Here is a 24,504-nt window from a genome sequence, read left to right on the forward strand (position 1 = left end):
CCATCCGGTCTTGTAGACCTTGTCTTTTCCTAGATCCCTTTTCTATCCATCTCTACCAACCTCCACCTTGCCTTCATGCTCTTCCTCAGGATGGAATGCCCACAAGTCTGGCCCATTCTTATGGGGAGACAAGGAACTGCTGATTGTTCTCCCTCCCCTTCCTCATAATGACAAGAATTCTTGGTATGGAAAGTGAAGTTTTATTTTGTTCCTCTACCATTGACTCAAATAAGACTTCCTATCGCCCCCCCAAAAAATGAACTTTTAACATCAACCCGTGCCTTTACAAACCCTACCATTGAAATGAACCTCTAGTGCTATTGTACTGCACTATCACAATTGAAAGAGTGTGATTATTTTGTTTTATTGTATCTCCATGTTGCTGATTTACAAAGAAGCAATTTGGTGAATATGTATTTAGGTTTTCACTAATTCTTGAGCAAAGCACACTTTACACTTTCATGTAAATGTGTTTACACTTTTATTTTATGTGTTGCATTTAAGGAAAGCACAGTTCTAGAAGTCTGTAAGGGCAGTGGGACATTCACACACCTACCTGAGCACATGACTTAAGAACTCACCCATCTCTTCAGTCTTCAGTTGTTTCTGAGGTTAAACTCAATGACCCACAGCTTCTGCTTCTTCCAAAGGCCACTGGGTCATGAAGCAGCCTAAGTGCACGTAGAAAGAAGTGGGATCCAGCAAGCAGGGGTAGGCATTTGTGGGGTTCCAGTCCTTTGCGCTTCCCCCCAGGTGGTGGTAGACGCGCTGGTGGGCGCCATCCCGTCCATCATGAACGTCCTCCTGGTCTGCCTCATCTTCTGGCTGATCTTCAGCATCATGGGCGTGAACCTCTTCGCGGGGAAGTTTTGGAAGTGCATCAACAACACCAATGGAGACTTCGCTCTTGTGCCTTGGCTTATCGTGGACAACAAGTCCGAATGTTCAAACAATAACAACACCGGCGACTTCTTCTGGGTCAATGTGAAGGTCAACTTTGATAATGTTGCAATGGGTTACCTGGCCCTTCTGCAGGTGGTGAGTCCTGAGATCAATCCTGTCTCTTCCTTTGGCTGCTGGTAAAAGGAAGGGGTTGGGTCTCCCAGAAGAAGCTATGTAGATATTTTGCAAGGGGTAGCAGTGTGAGCCGAGGTCGTTCCCTAGTCCTAGAGACTACCCCGTGGGGCTAGATGACCTTGCCAGAAATCGTGATCTTCATGGTGCAGTTGGAACAACACGGGCTATTAGAATAGAATAGAGGAGTGGGAATTATGTGGGGTGGTGTGGGGTGATGACTTAGCACACACCACCTGTACAAAATAGACATGATGCAGCCACATACTCAGTCTTCTACTGCACCTCATCTCCTAGAGGGTAATAAATTGTGTTCCATGTCAATTGTAATGAAAATGCTAGAAAATGCTAGTGATGATGACAAACACATTCATACATTCATTCATTCACCCCTTGCCTTCATCCACTCATTCAGTCTGCCATTCATTCATGTGTTGATGCTGTTTCTTATACATCTTATATCCACAAGTTCCTGCATTCCACCATTTGTTCATTCATTCATTCAACAAATAATCCCTGCGTAACTGTGTTGCACTAGGCACTATGCTCAATCCCTGGATACACAGACAGTGCTGAATGCAGGGGCCAATGTTCTATGAGAAACACAGACAAATAGGTAAATCAAAGCACAGATTCCAGTATAGATGGATAGGGAGGCACTGAGTATTTTCTGCTCTTTGTTTCTAGGCAACCTTTAAAGGCTGGATGGAGATCATGTATGCAGCTGTTGATTCCCGAAAGGTAAGTCTCAGCCCACAATGGCCACTGCCTTCCCCTCTGTGCAGCCCACCCACACCAGTCTATGTGAAGCAGAATGATGGTGGCCCTGGTACTGGGAGAGGCCATCATCCAGCAGCCCAGCACCCTCCTCCTAAAGCAGTATCCAGTTGGCCCTCTCTTGGATATTTAAGCCCACCTCTCCTGTTCCCCTGCCATACCTAATTCCCCAGATCTCTCAAGCTCTTCCTCTGCTCACCATTGAGAAAAGTATCAGATAAAGGAGAAACTTCCTGTGCAAATGCTAGAACAAAAGAGTACATGAAGGCATGAGATGGAATTTCAGGTCTGTCATGGCTGTCAGGTGGAGGAGATGGTAGCTGATGGGGAAAGACCCTCTCTTGCTGTGGTAGACACTGTCAAGTCCCTACCCCATCTCCCCTCAGCTCACCTCTGAGTCCACTGCCATGCTGAGCTTCTTACTCTCTGTCTGACACTTGAATTTCTTTCACTGCTTTGGAGCTTACTCAGCAGCCCTCCCCCCTAAAAGCAGGGACTTAATGTCCATAGGGGCAACCCTCACAGATAAGTCTTGGGAGTCTGTAGCTAAAGGCTCCAGCTTCCCTGTCCCTTTGTGATACTATCTTGAGGTGTGTTCCACACAGCTCCTTAGGGACCCCCTACAGGATGGAGCACCAGATGCCACAGTGATGGCCTCTTAGCAACATCACCTTCGTTCACTTTTCTTCAGCTCCCGCTTCCCTCCCTCACCTTCAATCTTGCTTCCTGGAATCACCTTCCAAATAAGTGACCTACACCAGGGTTTTGTCTCAGGGATGGCTTTTGGGGTGAACCCAAATTAAGACATCCCCCCTCCTCCCTGTGCTCCACCTTTTCTGGTAGCAGGTGGACTTGCAGCCCAAGTGGGAGGACAACGTGTACATGTACTTGTACTTTGTCATCTTCATCATTTTCGGAGGCTTCTTCACATTGAACCTCTTTGTTGGGGTCATCATCGACAACTTCAATCAGCAGAAAAAAAAGATAAGTGGGGCCCGGGTGTTTCTGCAGTTGTGACGACTCTTACACTGCCTTCCCCTCGCCTCCTGACCAAAGCCAGCACCTTCATAGGGCTCCGTGCCTGACCACACCCAGTCTTGACCTTTAATACCCACACCCACCTTTACCACTGATGGCAATCCTGGTGTCTGAGGCTGCTGCTGGAAGAGCTTCATGGCTCTGTGTCAACAGCACCCTATCCAGAGTCCCCATCCTTTTTCCCAAGGTGACAGTCTCCTTGGGTGTGTTGGGTGTCAACCAGGGGGCCCCTTGGGAAATGCCAACAGGGAAAGAAAGGCTGTACATTTGCTGTCGATGTCTGGGCCCCTGACCCCGGAGCACTAAGCCAGGATAGCTTAGGAAGGCTAAGAACCCAAATTGGTAGAATCCAGGTCTCCTTGGGATAGGGAAGAAGGCCCTTTCAGAGAAGAGAGATGGCTGGGATGTCCTTTGCCTCTAGCATGGTCTGATTTGAGTATCCTTAGGGGTTCCTGGTGTTTTAATAACAACAGTTCGTTATCCTCTTCTGCACTTAGGGGGCCAAGACATCTTCATGACGGAGGAGCAAAAGAAGTACTACAATGCCATGAAGAAGCTGGGCTCCAAGAAGCCCCAGAAGCCCATCCCACGCCCCCTGGTGAGCCCAAGCTTCCCTCTAACAGGCATGCCCAGAAAGCCGACCCAACAGCCTATGCCTGTGTGGGCCAGGGACCCGGCCAGTGCTCCCCGTGGAGGAGGAGATCTGGGTTGATTTGGGGAATGAGAGTTCCCAGGCTGAAGGAATATGGGGTGAAAAAGAAGCAGCTCTGGTCTTCTGGCATGAACATACCTTCTAAGATGTTCCAAATATACTCTGTAGGAAAATTCCAGCACAGGTTTGGGGCAGATTACGCTCAGTGATAGTAAGGGCAGTTAGAGCCATACTATGAAACGTTTATGTGACTGTGCATCATGATCTAGGTTGCAGTGGATGCCCAGCCTCACCCTAGATTCCACTCGAGACCTATCAGTAAACACAGAGGAAATGGCCCAAGCCCCACACCCCTGCAGTCTGGGACTCAATCATAGTCTTGATAAGGTGGCACACTAAGAACTAAAAAATCCTACACTAGTGTTTAGGATTGATCAGAACTCAAGTTATACTCCACCTTGACTCCTAATTTGCAAAGACCCTAAGACACATGCCCTCTCATTCCCCCACTAAGTACAATACCCACATCACACACGATACCACTTAAGTTCTTCTCAGCCTTCTGCCACAAGATGGAAGCAGACCTCTGGTGGGTCCCTTTTGGGAGTGGATAAGCAGGTTGGAAGTGAGAACATTACCATGTTAGCAATGTACAGCTAAACCTGTTCAGCAAATGTCAGTGCCATCCACTCTAGTGAATGGAATTAGCATTTTGTACCTTTACATGAACTTTCTGTGGTTAAGATGCATCATTTATGAGGACAACTACAGGTACAGTCCATGACACACCATTAGCCCTTCCCCGCATAAGGCCAAAGCCTCAGGACCTTTAACAAAGGAGCAGGCCTTTCCCTAAATGAATCAGGAGACATACATTCTATCAGCCAAGGCATTAGGACCTCTAAATCAAGGCATGGGGTTTGCATAAGTTACTAAAATTTTCATGAGCACAGATTCTTGAAAACATTTATAGGAGAAAAAATATGATGACTTTTGACATGTTTTACTTGGAAGTAGTGGCCATAAATGCACTGCTATTCTCAATTGTGATAAGAAGTGTTACAGGGAGGAGTGATAAGATGGCCTGGAGGAACAGAGATTTCCTTCCAAATCCCCCATGAGATCCAGATAACTGGGGTTGAATGAGCCTGACGGAAAGTCCCTAAGCCTCGGGGACCATCCCTCTGTCCACCAGTCTGATGAGCAGGAACAGGCTCAAAATTAAATAAAAAGATGTAGGTAAAAGGCAGGGCCAGTCAAGTCAGGGGGCTATGGGAGAAAGATCCTTTGACTTATTGAGAAACAAGCAGTTAGATCCCTGATGGCCATTATCAGGGCCTCGACTAATATTGAATCCACATTTGAAGTAGACACCAAGGGGTAACATTGGGCAAAATCATGGTGCTTTTTGGTACCTCCCCTCATGTACTGTTCAATCGCCCTATAGCAGCTCAGCTTCTCCCCTCTCATCAGCCAACCCCCAGGCACCACAACTTCCTCCTCTCAAGGAAGGCAGTTTCCCTGTGACGGGGTGAACTGTAATTCAAAAGGACATTCTCTCAGTACAGGGTAGAACTCTAATGTTGGAATTCCAGACACTACATGAGGAGTAGAAGTCAATGATTAGGCAGAAAGACCAATGACAAGTCATAATTTTTCCTAATTAAACCATAACCAAGATTGTCCAAGGTCGGCACCGGGGAGGCCCTGCACAGTGTGACCTCAAAGCCCAACTGTGTTCCTAAGAGTCACCATAAATTGTGCTCCTGAGGTTTTTGGATGGATAGGGGGTAGTTACTAATCAACTATCACACTATATTAATCTTAGTGGAGGAACATAGCTCCCTTGTTAATATTCTGATCCAAGCATGGCAAATACCCTTTCCCTTGTTCCTAAGGGGAACAAGGGAACACTTGAACAAGACTTTGAAGCCTGAGGGATGCTGAGAAGGAAGGTGTCAGAGCAGAACCCAAGCAGCACCTGCAGAAGGCTGCCCTCCCTGGCCCATGGCCTGTGCCTTCCTAGCTCTTGGCTGCTGTCCACGTGGCCCTTCCTAGCTTCTGGCCAGCACCCATGTGGCCCGCCTAGATCCTGGCTGGCATCTATGTGTCAGGCAGCAACTTGGCACCCACTGCCCAGTGACACAAGTCTGATCATTTGCCCTCCTCAAAGTCCAGAGCCAAGAAAAACCCAAGGGAAAACAAAGATTCCTACTCCCACCTAAGACTCACCTTTGCAGGTCTCGTGTCCTAGCCGCTGAATTATTGGTGCCGGAGAGCTCACCTTCATCCCTGATGAGTCTCAGGAGGTCAAGCTGATCAGATAAGCAGAGCGCTGGGAATTCTGTCCCATAGGTACTTGGGTGCCATTTCATGGCTGTACCAACCTGTGACCATGTCGGGACATATATATACTACTTCTTGAGGCTGGTGAAACCCAAGTTCTAAATCTTATGCTTCATCCATAAAGCTGACACTACCAGAAGACTGGGAAGTTTTATTCTATAACATTCCCTGCTACAGAAATCACTGAAAGCAGGTTTCACATACTTGACTTTATAGGATAATAATAGGCTTGAGAATATCACATCATCAGTCACCCACTTCATCATCTCTGAGAGCACTGAGGGTTGTAAAGGATTGATCCCTGGCCACAGGCTAAGCCAGGAGCAGCGAGTCAGCTGCTCCATTCCCCAGCATCTGAATATTCACCGCAAACTCAATGCCCAGAACTTAGCAATGTTGTTGCCGGCTCCGGTTAATTAGAAGCCACATGACCATAAATGGGTCTCTATGTATTTCAGCATTTTCAGGGATGAAATGGAATCCCCCTCCCACTCAGAAAAGACATGAACCATCAGTTCTGCCTAGTCCCAGACCATTTGAGTCTGAATATTTGCTTTAACCTCACAGATAGCCTGCTGCTCCCACCATGGAGCAAAAAGCAGCCTCAATCATAACCCTTCTCTCCTCTGTCTGCTCTGTGGCTGCTGGGACTGATTCCTCTCATCTGCCTCACAGCCACTCACCCACATGGTATACACGCAGCAAGTTCCTGTTACACAGAATTAAATTTAATCAAACCTGGGGCAGTGGTTTCATAATTTTATTTGAATATAAATATGCACCCATTTATCCATCTACTTACTTAGCATTGATGGCATGTGTGGCACTATGTAGACATGGGATAGAGCAGTGAGCAAGATGCACCAAATGCCTGCCCTCACAGAGACTGCTGTCCAGCGACCCAGGAAAAACCACTAGCAAGTATCATGTGCATATTAGTTCATAGGCTCGAGACATTGCCAAGGGGGCAAGAATGGGCTGAAGAGCAAAGGTGCCTAGGACTGAACCTTGAGGAGATCTGACAGTTAAAGGCTGGGTAAAGAAGAATCAAGAAAGAACAGCCAGAAAGGCAAGGAAAGAGCCAGGAAAGCAAGTCATGATGGAGACCAAAAAAGGAGAGCTTCAAGGTGAAACCTCACAGAGGCCATTCATGAGCTTCATAAGAACCATTTCAATGGCAGGCTGGGAAAGAGACTATATTGGAGTGGGTCGAAACAGTGATTGCACACAAACTCAGTCAAGAAATTTAGCTGTGAAAGTGGGGAGAAAGGATGGTAGCTGGAGGGAGGTAGGAGGTGGTTCAGGAAGATTGTTCTTTAAGTTAGGGAAAACTAGGTCATTATAGAGATTTAGCTCAGGACCTGAGAGATAATAGCTTAGAGTGGCCAAGTGTGGCCAAGAGCCCCACTCATCAGTAATGCAGCAGAGGGACCATGAGGTTGATAAGTGGCAGCAATGAAGAAGAGGTAAAGATGGCTAACTAGGTAACACAGCTTCAAAGGAGGAAGGGTTTTATAAGACACAGGAGAATCAAACTTTGGAAGTGACAATAAGGAATAAGAAGGACCTCAAATCTACCCTCTAGCTCTGCAAAGTCCTACCAGGAACTTTAAAAAAAAAACACTAAAAAGCCAAATAGAAATGATCTCTTAACTATCCAGGCTACTCTGCTTGCCTCCAAGAACCAAACAATCAAGACCTGGACCCATAGCCTGTACCTGATTTTGAATATATCTCTGCAGCCCCGGGAATAGAGAGGACATTTGCAGGAATAAGTTGCACCAATATTCTTAACTTTACCCTTGCATCAAACATTTTGCAAGAATTTCTTGAAGTCTTGGTCTATTCAGGGCACTAGAGGGAAACAAAGTTTAAAAAGGCATGACCCCTGTCTTCAGGGAGCTAATTGACTAGTAGTAAAGAAGAAAACCATAAATAAAATGCTCAAACTCAAGACTGAAAGACTGTGGGAAGCCAAAGGACAGAGCAGTGTGAAGTGATCTGATGTGATGTGATGAAGGAAAACTCTCTGGAGGAAGTGGAGCTTGAAGAGAGAGCTTAAAGATCACTCAAAACCCTTGGGGTATAGATAGCCAAGATGTGGGACTGGAAGGGTATTGCAAATAGAAGGGAGAGCAGGGACAAGGACAAGGTGCCTGGTGATTTTAAGGAACTAAAGAGGCAATGAGGAAGTGAGGTAGAAACAACTAAGACTGATTTTGGAAGGAGTAAGGACAGGACTTGCTTTCTGCTTGAATGTGGAATGTGAGGGAGACAAAAGAGACAGACTTTGAAAAAATAATCTATGGAGAACACAGCCCCTCCAGATGCCTGGTTTATGCTGGCCTGAAGAGACTCTGATGCTATCATTTCTTGTTTTCTCAGAACAAGTACCAGGGCTTCGTCTTCGACATAGTGACCAGACAAGCTTTCGATGTTGTTATCATGGTTCTCATTTGCCTCAACATGGTCACCATGATGGTGGAAACTGATGTGCAGAGTGAAGAAAAGACAAGAGTCCTTAACAGAATCAACCAGTTCTTTGTGGCCGTCTTCACAGCTGAGTGTGTCCTGAAGATGTTCGCCTTGAGGCATTACTATTTCACCAATGGCTGGAACGTGTTTGACTTCATTGTCGTGATCCTCTCCATTGGGAGTAAGTGGCATTGCAACTGGGAGGGCCCAGTTCTGCTTGGGGTTCTTTTGGCTTCTCTTCTCAAAACCAGGACAGCTACAAATTGTCTTAGACACATGTTATACATTAGAGGAGGCCCATATTTACTGCCTTCAAAGAATGGCAGGCTTTCAATACTCCTAGGCCTTTCAGTGAAATGGAGAGGTCCTGTGGGCCTTCTAGTTGCTCTTGCAAAGTGTTTTCAGGTGCCTACTGTGTGCACAGCCCATCACCAAAACTCTGGGGCTAAGAGGGAATGATCACTCCTCCACAGAACCTAAGATGATAAAGCTCCCCATGGGCCTGCTCTTCTAAGCGGAGGGTGAGGGGGGCATTGTGAGATGAATCATAAGATACTTCCTGGAAACAGTGAAAAAAAGACTAGGACGAGACTATTCAAAGGAGATTCTTAAATCAGGAGTCTAGAATAAAATCTCCCTACTGTCCACTTCGAGAATACAAGTAATAGAGAAGTCAAGGGGTCAACACCAAGAGATCAGTGCTGTAATGGCCTAGTCTGGGTGTAAGTTAATAATGGACCCAGTGTCTGGGGATCAATGGTGTTCAGAGAAAATAAAGAGACTCAGGCTAAAGTGGGAATGGACTACCATAGTCTAGTGCTTGCTGAGTTCTGAGCACTGGGCTGGGCTGCATGGACCTTCCCAATAACCTTGTGAAGGAGTGTTGCTCACTTTATACTTCCAAATTTAGTCCTAGAGATTAAGAAAGTTATGCAAGGTCACACAGTTTGTAAAGGAAAGAGCTGAGTTTAGACCAGGCTAGTGTTCTCCTGCTGAACTTCCTCCCACCAACATCCACTGGACTCTCCTTGGTGTTCTGTGGTTTAGCCAAAGTTTGGCCCTATAAAGGCCAAATCCCAGTGCACCAGCTTTGCTTTGCATTATAAATATATCCTGAACTGTTATATGATGACATGCTTGCTTTTCATGTCAAGGCATAGCTATAAATTTAATTTTCCATTGATTTACCATCAAGAGCTAATAGCATCTAAATACAACTTGGCAGCACTTAATCAATCACTCCACCCTGCTGCTGCAACCCAGACTTGGATTGTGTTAATTTGGAGGGTTTAAATTTATTTTTGTTTTGTTTTATTTTCCTGTTGCTGCTGGTGTTTGTTTGTTTGTTTGTTTGTGGGCAGTTTGCATTGTTTGTCTGCCTTCCAAAATGAGATACTCTCAAGGCCATTTTGATGCTCTATTAGAGAAGAGATCTTGCTTTTGTGACTTCCCATATCAGTACCCTAGAAATAAAATATGCTCAACATACTCAGTTTCACAAAGGAGATATTTTATCTACTAGTTCCTGTACAGCACCACTGGGGAGAAGTCACCCACTGGGATAGCTAGACAGGAGAAGAACCCACCTGTCCCTCCTTCTGTCCTTCCTCCCTCTCCCCCTCTCTTTCCTCCCACCAGCAATTGAGTATTAATTGTTATAAGTATAAAAGCTCATTCTCCTTGAAGTGGACTGGTTGGCTGGCATGATCTTAGTAAATTATAAGGACACATAATGTACCCCCACAGTATAAAATGTCCCAGTTATATATGAGAAAGGGACTTTCATAAAGATTTTGTAATCCAAAATTGTAACGATTTCCTAAGTTTCTTCCCATTTCCGTCCTCCTCCCAACACAATACTGTGACCGCCCATATTCATGTGACAAAAGATAAGAAGGGCAAGAAAACCAAGGGAAGCATGACAAGGAGGACTTGCCACCACACTCCTCACCACTGCCCCGCGAGTCCCATCTTACCTCATCTCTGGTGGTCCCAACAGGCCTCCACAACAACGGTGACCAAGCTCCACAAATCCTCAAGTTAGAGATCCTATAGGGAGACACATACACACTCCATCTCTCTAACCTTGCTCATAGTTGGGCCGGAGCGCTCTAAATGGCCCCAAACAAGCCTATCTACAGGCCCTAACATTGAGTTCAAGCACAGCTTGAAACGAAAGAAACAAATAGAAGCCATTATGCAGACAGCTGGCCATTCAAAGCCATTCTGCTTTAGCTGTCAGCAAGTTGCCCAACTCCTCAGCCCCCCTTATAATTAATACCAGGCTCTGTACAATTATCCACAGGACCATGTGCCAGGAACTGAGTCAATCTTCACAGCAGGAGATAGGGAGATGAATCACAGGGGGTCCTGGCCTTCACAGAGCCCAAGACCAGGATGGAGGAGAAGGCACAGCCCAAATGCTGAATTCCCAGGGAGGAGCAGGGACTGTGTTGTGAAGGAAACAGTTAAGGCCTGGGCAAGGTGGGCTGCAGTGCGGTCACTTCCAGATGCACTGGACAGCAGGAGGAAGGGTTTTAACCATGGAGGCTGACCAAGGAGAAAATATTCCAGGTGGAGGGCAAGGTAAGAACATGGTGGCAAGGGTGAGACTTACTTAAAGGGGAAAGGATTTATGCAGTTAATGCTTACTGAGCCCCTACTTTGTGCCAACCACCCTGCCCGCCTCAGAGGGCCCGGGGCCCGTGAATACAGATGCTCATGAGGAGGTTCATTCACAGCAGAGATGAGGGAGTGTGATCACAGCCAACTTGTCAGGGCTCATGGTTGCAAGCTCTAATTAGATCGTTTCCCCCTCTTTTTAGGCCTGGTGTTTTCTGCAATCCTTAAGTCACTTGAAAATTACTTCTCCCCAACGCTCTTCAGAGTCATCCGCCTGGCCCGCATCGGCCGCATCCTCAGACTGATCCGAGCGGCCAAGGGGATCCGCACGCTGCTCTTCGCCCTCATGATGTCCCTGCCGGCCCTCTTCAACATCGGGCTGCTGCTCTTCCTCGTCATGTTCATCTACTCCATCTTCGGCATGGCCAGCTTTGCCCACGTAAGGGAGGAGGCTGGCATTGACGACATGTTCAACTTCCAGACCTTTGCCAACAGCATGCTGTGTCTCTTCCAGATCACCACGTCAGCGGGCTGGGATGGCCTCCTCAGCCCCATCCTCAACACGGGGCCCCCCTACTGTGATCCCTATATGCCCAACAGCACTAGCACCAAAGGGAACTGCGGGAACCCAGCTGTGGGCATCATCTTCTTCACCACCTATATCATTATCTCCTTCCTCATCGTGGTCAACATGTACATTGCAGTGATTCTGGAGAACTTCAATGTGGCCACAGAGGAGAGCACTGAACCTCTGAGTGAGGATGATTTTGACATGTTCTATGAGACCTGGGAGAAGTTTGACCCAGAAGCCACCCAATTTATTACCTTTTCTGCTCTCTCAGACTTTGCAGACACCCTCACCGGTCCCCTGCGAATCCCAAAACCCAATCAGAATATATTGATCCAAATGGACCTGCCCTTGGTCCCTGGAGATAAGATTCACTGTTTGGACATCCTTTTTGCCTTTACCAAGAATGTTCTGGGAGAATCTGGGGAATTGGATTCTCTGAAGGCAAATATGGAAGAGAAGTTTATGGCAACGAATCTTTCAAAAGCATCCTATGAGCCAATAGCAACCACGCTTCGATGGAAACAAGAAGACATTTCAGCCACTGTCATTCAAAAAGCCTATCGGAGCTACGTGCTGCACCGCTCCATAACGGCCTCCAACCCCCCAGGCATTCCCAGGGCTGAGGAGGAGGCCATATCACCCACAGATGAAACCTTTGTTGCATTTATGGCAAATGAAAATGGTGTGCTGCCAGGAAAATCTGTAACTGCTTCTGCTACATCTTTCCCCCCATCTTATGACAGTGTCACAAGAGGCCTTAGTGATCAAGTCAACATGAGCACCTCTAGCTCGATGCAGAACCAGGATGAAGATACCAATAAGAAAGTAGCTACGCCTGGGTCCCAGTGAGGATATTTCAGCATGGACATATCCAGTTCTGATGTAACCTTCTACCCCATAATAACTCTTTCCCACTACAGGTGGCAACCAGCTACCACCTCATCAATGCATGCCACTGGTCACCATGGAACTGGGCAGGGAGCATCACTGGTGCCCACCTTTGAAGAAGCCCCACACACTAACAGGAGTCAGAATCCAAGGGCATCTCCACTGTGACTTCCCTTTTGCTTTCCAGTATCAGTTGACAGTTCCCCTTACCTCCAGAAAATGTCCCTGGCCCTTTAATTTTGACCTAGACCAGACCTTACATTTACCAAGACGAACCTCTCAGCACTAGAACTTCCAAAGATATACAGCAAGGATGTTGCTAAAGGTTCAAGGTAGTCCTCTGTGAAATGCCACATAGACTGGCAGTGTTACTTAGGATTTTGCATGACTGCATGTTGAGAGCTGCCAGATAATTGCTCCATTCTGGGGTCACGCCTATGGTCTGTGTCATGCAAGACCTTTGAGGTATTCATTAAAATTAATATTTTTAAAGTTATGTCCAGACCAATGTTATATCTTAAAGCATCATTTTTTTTTAATTATATGATATTAACACATATTTCAAATCACTTCTCCTTCACTTTCAGGATTGCTGACATTTTCAAGTTTGAGTCTGAGGCTGAGAGGCGCAGGGAAGAGCACTGTCTTGGAGCTTGTTCTGATCCTAAATCCTACTGATTGACTAGCTGACTTTGGCCAAGCTCTTTGCCCTCTGAACCTTGGTGTCTCTACTTGTAAAGTTGGTGGGGGCGCATGGGGCAAGAGGGTGGGGGATATACATATTCTCTCTAAAGCCCTTGCATCTCTTGCAGAACTCAATGGTGCCATATCCCAGTTTAGAGGAGGGATACCTTGCCTTTTGAAGCTGCAATGGCCAGACCTTTTTTCTGTGCCGCTAAAGAGACAGCTTTTGGATACATTCCAGATACTTTTTCACATTTCATAATCTTTAAGGACAAAGGTTTTCGCATTCCCCCTTGGACCAGGACTCTAAAATTAATATAATCAAAAGAAAAGGGATATTTTGAGAAAGATGATCTGAAAGATGGAAGTTGTGAACAATACTTTATTTAATTCATACCTAATAACAACCGTTATTAGGTATCTATTTTACAATAGGCACCGCTCTAAGCCCAAGAGATAATGGGAGTTAAGCCCCAAAGGGTTAATTGGATTTATGTAATGAAGTAAAGGTTGTCAGAGGAAAAATTTTAAACCAAAGACATGTGGCAGGTCTTACAGTGGAGGAGTTTGTATGACAACATAGGGCATATTTGGTGAGACATAGTACAATCCTAATGTCAGTCATGATCTTTTTTTTTTTAAGATTTATTTATACAAGAACTGGGGTACAGGCTAGATGCATGGGAGGGTGAAAGGAGTCACCAGAGACAGAGCCAGGAACAGAATAGGCAGACTGATGAAATACACTGCTGAGGGGAGCAGCGGGCGGGACAGGAGAGGTCTGCTTCGCCTTGTGGGATTCTTGCCGGCCGGCTGGGATGGAACCCGCGCTGCAGAGGCTGCGGACAGCTTCACAGTGCAGGACTCAACTGCCTGCGCCACCAGGGAGGCCCTACTCATGATCTTCTATTAACTCTTGGGACTGTCCCTCCTATAATCACAATGATAAGGTAAGTTTGTTGATACCTATTTGATCATTTTGTCAGATTTTCCATTTAAACAACTATAAGACCTAGAGGCTAGTCCCCTTTCTATGCCTTATGATACAGATTTTCTGGGATCTTACTATCCTTTTTCTGTCACTGTTGACTCATCAGAGATCAAAGAGTCTTATAAGAAACTTGTTGGGGGTTGCCAACACCCACAAATGTAGAGAATAAGACAATGATGGGATTTCTGAGGGCACAGGCTATCCCAGTACAAATCAGCTGTTCTCTGGATGCCTGGTTTGTGTCTTAAAGACGAGTTAGACTTTTCCACCCAAGCCCCATGAAGTAGCTACTGACTGCACAGTTTCTTCAACATCTAAATTCCATGTAGTCAATGAAAATGCCGTCTGAGAGAATGCCAGCCCAAGTGCTTATAAGACAACTGGGGCAAGAGAGAATTTTAGGAGACTGGTTTATCATTAACAGAGTGAAAAGGCAAACTATAGAGTGGAAACTAATATTTAAAGTACTTTTACACTGTTATCGGGAAGAAATAAACATGGCCAAACATCAGACTAGTTTTATAAAGTAGATGATATTCTTATGATATTTTCTCCTTGTTTTGAATCAAATTGTATCTCCCCCTCCCCAAAAGAGATATACTGAAGTCCTAACCAGGCATCTGTAAATGTGCTTTTATTTGGAAATAAAGCTTTGATATGCTTAAGACAAAGGTAAAGTCTCTTTCCTAAGTCCTGGGGATGTAAAATTAATAAGGCAAATCCTCAGTCTGCCTCTGAACACTGACTAAAGGTTTAAAAAGATGTAATTCCCAGGTTTCTAACATTGATGGCCTAGGTTATTTGCATCATCCTTCCTTTGAAAAACATGAAAATATAGGCTAAATACCAGACAACATTGACATGAAAATTGGGAGGATGTGGGTAGGATAAGAATTCTAAAGCTATATTTTTATTCAGGAAGAAAGTAAAAGTTTTTATTATTATTAGATTTTAATAAGTTAAGAATGCATGACTTAATCACTTGTATTGCCACTACACAAACAGTTTATAATTTCCAGAGGGAAAATATGCTAACAAATAATTAAGCAATCAAAAAAGTAAGGTAATAAAGGGGACGAAAGTGAAATATATAACAAGAAGAGCAAGCTGAAAAGACACAGTAATGTAATATATTTGAACACAAATATATCAACAATTATATTAAATGTAAGTGGGCTAAGTAATCTGAAAAATAAAGATTATCAGGCAGAATTTTTAAATACAAGTGCAAGATAGTTATACAGAGACAGACCTACAACTTAAGATTATGAAAATGGGTAAAAAATGAAAGAACAGAAAAAGATACACCATATAAATCAAGCAGTTACAAAATATGTGTTCTTTTCAAGTACTTACAGAATATTTCCAAAAAATAGTTCACACACCCAATAATATAAAATTCAAAAAGTTTTCAAAGGATTAAAAGCATATAATGTAGGTTTTCAGAGCACAATAAAATTGAGCTGAGAATCAGTAACAAGAAATAACAGACCAAAGCATACACAGGCACTTGTAGATGGCACAGATGCATAGCACAGCAGAGAAGAGAAGATGACATTGGGACAAGTGGTGCTGGGACAATTGTGTTTTTTTTTTTTTTAAGATTTATTTATTTATTTATACAAGCACTGGGTACAGTCAGAAGCGTGGGAGGGTGAGAGAATTCACCAGAGCCAGTAGGGGGAACAGAACAGGCAGACTGATGAAGTACACTGCTGAGGGGAGCAGCGGCCGTGGCAGGAGAGGTCTGCGCGCCATGTGGGACCCTCGCCGGCGGCCAGGGATCTAACCGGTGCTGCAGAGGCTGCGGGCAACTTCGCAGGCAGCACTCAACCGCTGCGCAACCAGGGGAGGCCCACAATTGTGTTTTCATAAGAGAAAGAAATTAAATGGGACCCCCCCATCCCTAAAACCATACTTTAAAATCAATTCCAAACTTGAAATGCAATTCTAAATGTGAAAGGCAAATCTAAAGTCCTTTAGAATACAATTAAGGAAAGTATCTATGAGGTCATGGAATAAAGACTGATAAATTTGATGATATTAAAATTTAGGACATGAGTTCATTAAAATATATCATTAATAGAGTGAAAAGGCAAACTATAGAGTGGAAGCAAATTTGTAAAGCATTTACATCCAATTAAAGTCCAATATTCCAAAGGAGAGCTTTATTAACTTCTACAAATCAATATAAAATGAGGGCACAGTAGAAAAAAATGGCACGAGACCTGAAAAGCCACTTTGCAAAAGAGGAAATCTGAATAACCAATCAACATAGAAAAGGGTGCACAAACCTAAGTGAAATGCAAATTAAAACCATAGTCTAAGACCACTACACACCTATCAGATCCACAGAGCTTTCAGAGTCTAACAAATAACAAATGTTGGCAAAATGTAGAGCAACAGCATCTCGTGCACTGCTGGAGAATGCAAATAGGCACAACTACTTTGGAAAACAATCTAGCTTTACTAGAAGAGTTAGGGACACAAACACACATGAGCCAGGTTTTCCTCTCGCAGATGTGAAGTCTGGAGAAATCTGTGCACAGACCAGTAGACACGGACAAGAATTCTTATCAACTTTGTTCATAATAGACCCAAACTAGAAGCAACCCAATGAACATCAGCTGTAGAATGTATTAATAATATGTGCTGTGACTTTTTTAAAATTGAGGTAACATTAGTTTACAATTCTATGTAGGTTTCAGGGGTGCAGTTTCTCACCTCAGCAATGACATTTCACCACCACCACCACTAAATACCCAGTCATCATCCACCTCCCTTTCCCCTCTGCCTTCTCGTAACCACCACATTGTTGTCAAAGTCTAAGGGTTTGTTTTTGTTGCATTTTTGTTGGTTTTTGCTTTTCTTTATATTCCACAATGAGTGAAATCATGTTATTTGTCTTTTACTTTCTGACTTATTTTTTTAGCATATCCCGCAAAAGTCCATCCATGTTACCAAAATGGTTTCATTCTTTGTGACCAAGTAATATTCTATTATGTATATATATATATATGATATCACCTTAGCCCACTTATCCATTGTCAGGCACTGGGGTTGTTTCTATAACTTGGCATGCCTCTATGAATATAGGTGTGCATATATCTTTTTTAATTAGTGCTTTCATGTTCTTTGGGTAAATACCCAGAAGTAAATTTACTGGACCAGAGGGTAGTTTTATTTCTAATTTTTGGAGGAATTTCCATGCTGTTTTCCAAAGTGGAAAACTTCAGAAATTTACATCCACATGTAGTGTATTTTTTAATGTAATTTTATGCAGTAATGAGAATGGATGCTGTTTAGCCTCATATAAGTCTAAAGATGAATCTTAGAAGGATAATATTAAGTGAAAGAAGTCAAACACAAAACAATATATACTACATGATTACATGAGGTTAAAACAGGCAAAATTAAATATGTTATTAAGGAATGCATGAGCTGGTTATCATAACCAGGACAAAGGCTATCAGTAGGGAGGAGGCATGTGTGTCTGGGTCTATGGCAATGTTGTAATTCCTCACCCAGGTGGTTCTCCTTCTGAGTGTTGTGTTTGTACCTAAGTGTTGAGTTCAACATATACGTCTAATGCATTTTTCAGTATGTTGCACATAGAATTTTTTAAAATTTCAATGACTTAGCTTCGATTCTCCTCTTTTGCACAAGTAATTACTATTTGCCACTCTGAACTGTGCCTTAGCATTTATATCTAGGACCTGAGCTAACTTGGAAACGGAGGAGTAGAAGTTCAATGCAGGCAACTGAGAAGGAAATTCTAAAGAAAGGGAATATCACCTGTGAAAGTCACAGTAGGTAGCGAGTGGGCAAAGAGTTTGAGAAAATGTAATCAAACTATTGTAAAGCAATAGTTGGCAGGCAGTGGGGGAGTGAGTAGAATGTGATCACAAAGGGGACAAAGTTTGTATCCCTCTGGATTCCTCTGGATGGTATCATGGATGCTAACTAAGCATTTAACAACCTGCCAGGCACAGGAAACAAGCAGCACTAACCATGTTGCTACAGCAGGCTGCTGAACGCTCCTCGCTGTGCTGGGCGCTAACCCTCTAGTTACTGGATTGTGGAGAAATTGAGAGGAATGTCCCAAAAGAGAGATTAGAGGGGCACAAAGTTGGAGAGCACTTGAGGCAACACTCTTTACCAATTGGTACAGAAATATTTCACTGTATCTCTACATACTCACCTGGTATTAGTCCAGATTGCAAGTGATAGAAATCCAACCCAAATTCTTTCATGGGAAAAAGGAGAGAAAATACTTTCATCTATTAAACAGGAGCCCAGAGATGCTGCTGGATTCAGGCTTAAGTGAATTCAAGAGCTCAAATGACGCCATTGGGATCCCATCTCTCTCCCTCTTGGCTCTGCTTTCTCTGAATTGGCTCCATTCTCAGGCAGGCTCACTCAGTGTGGTGGTAAAGATTACACTGCAAATCCTCTACATCTGTGATCTCAGAGGGGATACATGACTCTTTGCCAATAATTCCAGTAAAATTCCCAGGGAGTGCCACGGACCCATGTCATATTCCGTTCCCTAAGTAACAGATCACGGAGTCCTGGGCATTGCTGGACCAGGGCTCACCCTGAGAACCGGAACTAAGCTGAGAGCAGTCCCCAAGTAGAAAAGTTCTGTGATCATAAGAAGAGGAAACACATCCTAAGAAGAGACTAAAACAACAGCTGCCCACCTCCTGCCCCTGAGCTGCCTGATAGCCACACACGCTCTTCTTTCCAGACATGGCTTATCAAAAATTCCAAACGTAGTTAGCCCACATAAAACTGCACTCCCCACCCGCTTCCCTAGCTCTTTCGATTGGAGTGATCTCACCTTTGTCCCTCAAGAAGTGCTGAGACAGGCTGTTTTGGGGAAAGCATGGGAGTATTTGGGGTCATAGTTAGGCAGCAAGCTTCTTCCAGCTTCCATTCTACCCCCTTCTATGTGTTTCCAATCAGTGATGTGCTGATAAACATTTGACAATTAGCTCTTTATGAGGAAAAAAATTCCCTGATTTGTTTGTTTCTGATTTATCTGGTGTAAATAATCCCACATGGCCCAATGGAGGCAGAATTGGGAAGAAATGAGCACAGATGACTTGAACCAGTCTGAGCAGCCTCCAGCACACCACTGTTTCCAACCCCCTGCCTTTTCTCCATCAATATTAGCTTGGGACAAAAGTTTGATTTCTTCCCCCAACTTCTAAGTCACAAGATTGTAAGACTGCAGGTTACTGATCACAGAAACAGACTCCCTTTTCTGTTTTCATATGGGCCAATTTGGACAAAGTTTGTCTTTCTTTGTGTGACTTTATTAAACCTGCAAGAAGTAGCCCACGTCTTTCCAAATCCTTGAGTTTTTCTATCAAGGTCTTTAAACTCCTGCTGCAAGAAGCAGGTGTCTGAGCCTCCAGGCGCCGCAGGCTACAACTAAAGCATAATAGAAATTTCCAGGTTCAGACCTGGTGAGGGAAGAGTGTCAGGGTCTCACTCCACCTCATACCTGGCCAAAGCCACACTTCAAGTTTTATTAATAGTAACATCCATCTCCAGGTATCCATTTCAATGTCAGTCAGAGTTGATTACAAGCTATCAGAAACCAGTTTCAACAACAAAAAAGAATTTACTGAAAGGCAGTGGGGAAGCACAGACTAGAAGTAAATCAGTGAGGCAGCAGCCAAAGCTGGGTAGGTTCCTGGGCCACAGGCACCAACACACAAGCTCTTTGTGGAGCCTGAACCAATCAGTTCCAGCTTTTCTCCAACTTTTTGTGGGTGTGCAGTCAGGTTTCAAACTGCAAAGAAAGGGCATTTGATTGGCCAACCCCCAGCAAGGGATGGGAAGAGCATTTTGATTGAAAGCTTCAGCAAGCTCCCTGTCAAGTACCACCTCCCACCCCTTCTACCGCCAACAACTCTGCCTTAAAAGTTCAGGCACTGCTACCAGAAGGAAGAGGAGGCTAGATGGGCACAAGAGATAAAAGTTTCCAGCTGGATTCATGTTTTATGAAGTTCCCTCTGGCCACAATAACCAAATAAGGAGAAACTGAGTTTGGGGGCAGAGAAATTAGGGAGTAAATTGGGCCAAATGGGAAACTGAAGTTTGGGTGTTTTTAGTCTGTCAAGCAAACCGACTAAAAGTAACTAAGTCTTCTCAGATAGACACCCCTTGCCCCAGAATGGACTAGGATGCCGCTCCAGTCTTCAGTGCAATGACAGATCCCAGTCTTTCTCCTGCTAAAAATGCTCCCCAGGACCCTAATATCTGCACCACACCCTGTCTCATATATTCCTCTAAGTGGAAATATGTTTGACGTGTGTTCTCCTCAGGAGCCCCAGATGAATCAGCATCCAAGTGATTCAGGGAGAGAAAGGCAGGAATTGCCTGTGGGCATCGAGTCTGAACCAAGAAAGTTCACGTCTACTGCTGATGCTTTAAAACACCATTTTTTTTTTAAAGATTTATTTTTTATTTATTTATACAAGCGGTGGGTACAGTCAGAAGCACGGGAGGGTGAGAGGATTCACCAGAGCCAGAGCGGGGAGCAGAACAGGCAGACTGACGAAGTACACTGCTGAGGGGAGCAGCGGGCGGCAGGAGAGGTCTGCGCACCATATGGGACCCCCCCTCCGGTGGCCGGGGAGCAGCCGGGATCGAACTGGTGCTGCAGAAGCTGCTGGCAGCTTTGCAACCCAGCGCTCAACCGCTTCACCACCGGGGAGGCCATAAAACACCATTTCTAACAGTAGAACCAATCACAACATCAAAACTTGGTCAAGGGGATTCATTGTGCAAAGATGACAAATTCGAAAGGGTGTGCATGAAGAGGACTCCTATTTCTTCCTGACCAGATCTGAGTTAATTGATTAGTAGGAACGGGGCTGCTCCTGCTTACAGATATAATCACATTAGAGAGCACAATAAAGGCAAGTGTGCGTGCCTGCTGAGTGATGAGGTTGCTTGTAGCTAGAACAGGGAGCTTCAGAATCACTTGGGAGCTGAACATGTCAGCAAAGATCCACACGGAAACACTCCACTCATCAGCTGAGCAGTTTGGCGCTCGACACCTGGCTCTGGAGGAGAGCAGGAGCTTCTGATTGGACTCCAGACCTGTGTCACTCACACAGCCCAACTGCTCTGGGCCCTTCCCTTTCCTGCCCTGCCAAACCCATGGAGGGTGTTTACTACAGATAAAAATGCTTGGCAGAGGGCCTCCCTGGTGGCACAAGGGGTTAAGCACAGGGGTTAAGTGTCCCCTAGATTTCAAAGTCACCCTTCCTCGCTGCTGTCTCCAACACCTCTTGGCCACCTCCACCTGAGTGCCCCCAAGTAACCCCAATTTATTCTGCCTTCTCCAGCCAGTCTCCAGTGCTCCCTGCCCTTATTTAGCACTATGAAGCTATTGCCAGCCCCTGCAGCATGAGTTCCATCCCAGGCCAGGGGGGTCACCCACATGGCACAGCAGACCTCTCCTGTCTCTCCCACTGCTCCCTGCAGCAGTGTATTTCGGTAGATCTGCCTGTTCTGTTCCCCACTCTGCCTCTGGTGAATCCTCTCACTCCTTGCACCTCTGGCCTGTACCCCAGTTCTTGTATGCATATAAATAAATCTTCTTTAAAAATGCTTTGTAAAGATTAAGGGAGAAAAAGAGCTTTGTGATGGTATTTTATTAAGACCAATGTGAGGTTCTTAGGCAGGTATGGGATGTGCAGGTGAATAAGTCTCACTTGGCAATGGTATGTAAAAATTTTATTTAGTAATATTTTCTTGCAGCTTGGTCCAAGTTCAAGTAATAGTGGCACCAATAGGTCCACTGACCACTCTGTGGTTACTGAGGCTAGACCTGCATAGTACAATATAGTCAGTAGTAACTACATGTGTCTAGTTACATTTAAATTCCCGTCATCATCACTGTAAGTTTTATTAGACAGTGCTGTTCTAGACCAGAGGTTGGCAAACCATGACTTATGAGTTAACTCTCTTGTAGCCTTTTGCCTTTTTGAAGGGTACAGAAGGAGGAAGAGCAGAAGGAAAAGGGTGAGACAACAACTAACTGTGATGGTATTTTATTAAGACCAATGTGAGGTTCTTTGGTCCACAAAACCTAAAACATTTAGCGTGTGGCCTTTTACAGAAAACGTTGGCTGACCCCTGCAATCACAATGGCTCACTTGGCAACAGGCGGAATCCCCACATTGGCTCTCTAACATGTGGCAATCAGGCCCTTATTATGGAAAGGGCCAAGTAGAAGCTTTTTGAACTTGCTAGGTTTTTCAGGAGCTATAACTAAAAGCGGTATCTACACCTGGGGGGATTCCAGAGCTGGTCCCACCAACAAAGACTTTAAAGATGCGGAGGCCCTGAACTCTAGCACATTCACTGAAGTCCTGGTTTCACCTATGTGGGAGGCAGATGTGTATTAGAAAATGACTATGAAGCTCTGCAACCCTGATGAGGTGGAGACTCTAATTGCAGCTGGTATTTCAGATATAGTTTCTTTTCTGGCAAAAACCATCATAGCCTCATATACCCATACATAGTTATTGACCTTTCAGATATTTTTCCTCCATATCAATTTGCAAACATCCCCAGAAGCAGCTTACTTTCACCTGGCGTGGCTAACAATATGCCTGCATGGTTTAGCCACAGGGCTATGTGTACAAACTCTGTTGCAACCAAATCTTCATCAGGCTGATGTTCTACATAGCACGTTTCACTCTAGATATTACACTGATTGGATCTGATGAGTAAGAAATAGCAAGTTCTTTAGTTGCCTTAGTAAGGTGTGAACCAGAGGCTGGGAGATAAAACTTATTAAAATGCAAGGGCAAGTAACCTCTATCAAGTTTCCAAGGCATCTGCCGCAATGTTGAGATCTTCCCTCCAAAGCACTCAGTGAAATGAAAGGTAAAAATTTTTAAATAGTTAACAATAGCAGCAATGTTAAATATTTGGTCTAAGTAGAATGAAATACATACAGGTACGTTGAAAACCATGTATCTTGGGTATGTAACAATGTACCCAAAACATAATGGGTGTAAAACAATTACTGTTCAACTTGCTCCTGAGTTTATGGGTCAGGATCTGGGCTTCCTTGCAGCATGGTGGTCAGGCTTTTTACATGGTGCTTGGCTTCCCAGGGAGCCTTCCCCAAAAAATGAAGTTAGAAGCTGCAGACCTCTTACATTACAGCCCTGTGGAGCGCCAAAGCATCACCCCATGGATCCCAGTGAGTCACAGGCAGCCCAGATGTCAGAGGAAGTAAAATATATTCCATCCCTTGAAGGGGTTTTGCAAAGAATTTGCAGATATTTTTAATCCACCACAATCAGGAGGCCACTGCAGTGACTGCACATTGCTTTTTTATACCCATAAATCTAGTCACAAGACACTGAAGTGCTGTTAGAGGAAAGCCCAATATCTCCTGACCTCGCTTGCCAGGAGCAACAGCCAAAGCATTAGGAAGATGGTTTCTCCTGCTCAAATCTCATGCCAGCACATCTAGTTGGTGGAACCTACATCTACTCCAGAACTCTATCTGCAAAGGAGTCTGGGAAATCTTACTGCTAACCTGGCTTGGTACAGAAAGGTGCACTAGAAGGATGTGAAGGTGGCAACTGAGTGCCTGACCCACTGAGCCCATCACAGCAGTGACCGTTACAGCTAGAGCCCCCTGATGGCATCAGAAGCATCAAGAAGCTGCAATTTGCTCTTTGGTGTGGTCCAACAGGTGTGTACCAGGCAAGTGAGCCAGGAGGCTGATGGAGGCCAGCTCCCTGCCATCTACTCCCAGACACCTAGATGCAATTACAGAAGAAAGCATTCCTATAGGATGTTTATCTGCCTGTTTATCCCAGCTTGGACCTGGGAATTGGAGGTAAAGGAAAAATAGCTGATATCTAGACCCTGGGAATGGCTGAAAGCCATGCAGTGGAGACTTCTGAAAGAACAAAAGCCTTGCCACTGTTCACCCTTAGCTTTCCCTGAAAAAAGTCCCTTGATAAAATTGTGACCCTCGTGTTGGCCAGGCTGAAGCCAAACTACCTGGAAGTGTGGTTGATCCAGTTCCCAACACTCTCTTCCCAGCATTGAGGCCCTAGGGATCCTATTCTCTGAGCCCTCAGAGACTCTCAGGCTGCCCCTATTCAGCAGCCAACCCCTGCCCAGCAGCCCCTAGGTGAATATCAGGGATGCCAGGTCCCCAGGCTCCCCCGGCCATGGCCGCTGCCACTCACAGACCTGGGCAGGTCAGCCCTGGCCTGGGCCCCCAGCCCCATGAGAGCGGTGAGGAGGCTGGAGTGGTTGCCGGCTCTCCCTGGCAGCCCGGATGCGCCGCACTGTAGGGAGTGGGAGGCAGCTCTTCTGTTCTCCTGTCAG

At 44.9% G+C, this 24,504-nt stretch overlaps 1 protein-coding gene across 1 annotated transcript in view; it reads left to right on the forward strand.

Annotated features, from left to right (window-relative positions):
* SCN10A (sodium voltage-gated channel alpha subunit 10) overlaps positions 1-12,404 on the forward strand; it is a gene marked incomplete at both ends in the record, with an annotated part of 68,534 nt that extends 56,130 nt beyond the window's left edge. Inside the window, 6 exons of the mRNA XM_084247801.1 lie at positions 754-1,038; positions 1,762-1,815; positions 2,698-2,839; positions 3,387-3,487; positions 8,273-8,543; positions 11,188-12,404. Of these exons, the coding sequence (XP_084103927.1) occupies positions 754-1,038; positions 1,762-1,815; positions 2,698-2,839; positions 3,387-3,487; positions 8,273-8,543; positions 11,188-12,404 (2,070 nt within the window). The remainder of the gene's footprint in view (positions 1-753; positions 1,039-1,761; positions 1,816-2,697; positions 2,840-3,386; positions 3,488-8,272; positions 8,544-11,187) is intronic.
* Positions 12,405-24,504: the final 12,100 nt, after the last annotated feature.

The sequence above is a fragment of the Talpa europaea genome (assembly GCF_964194135.1).
Source record: "Talpa europaea genome assembly, chromosome: 11".
Taxonomy (NCBI): Eukaryota; Metazoa; Chordata; class Mammalia; order Eulipotyphla; family Talpidae; genus Talpa; species Talpa europaea.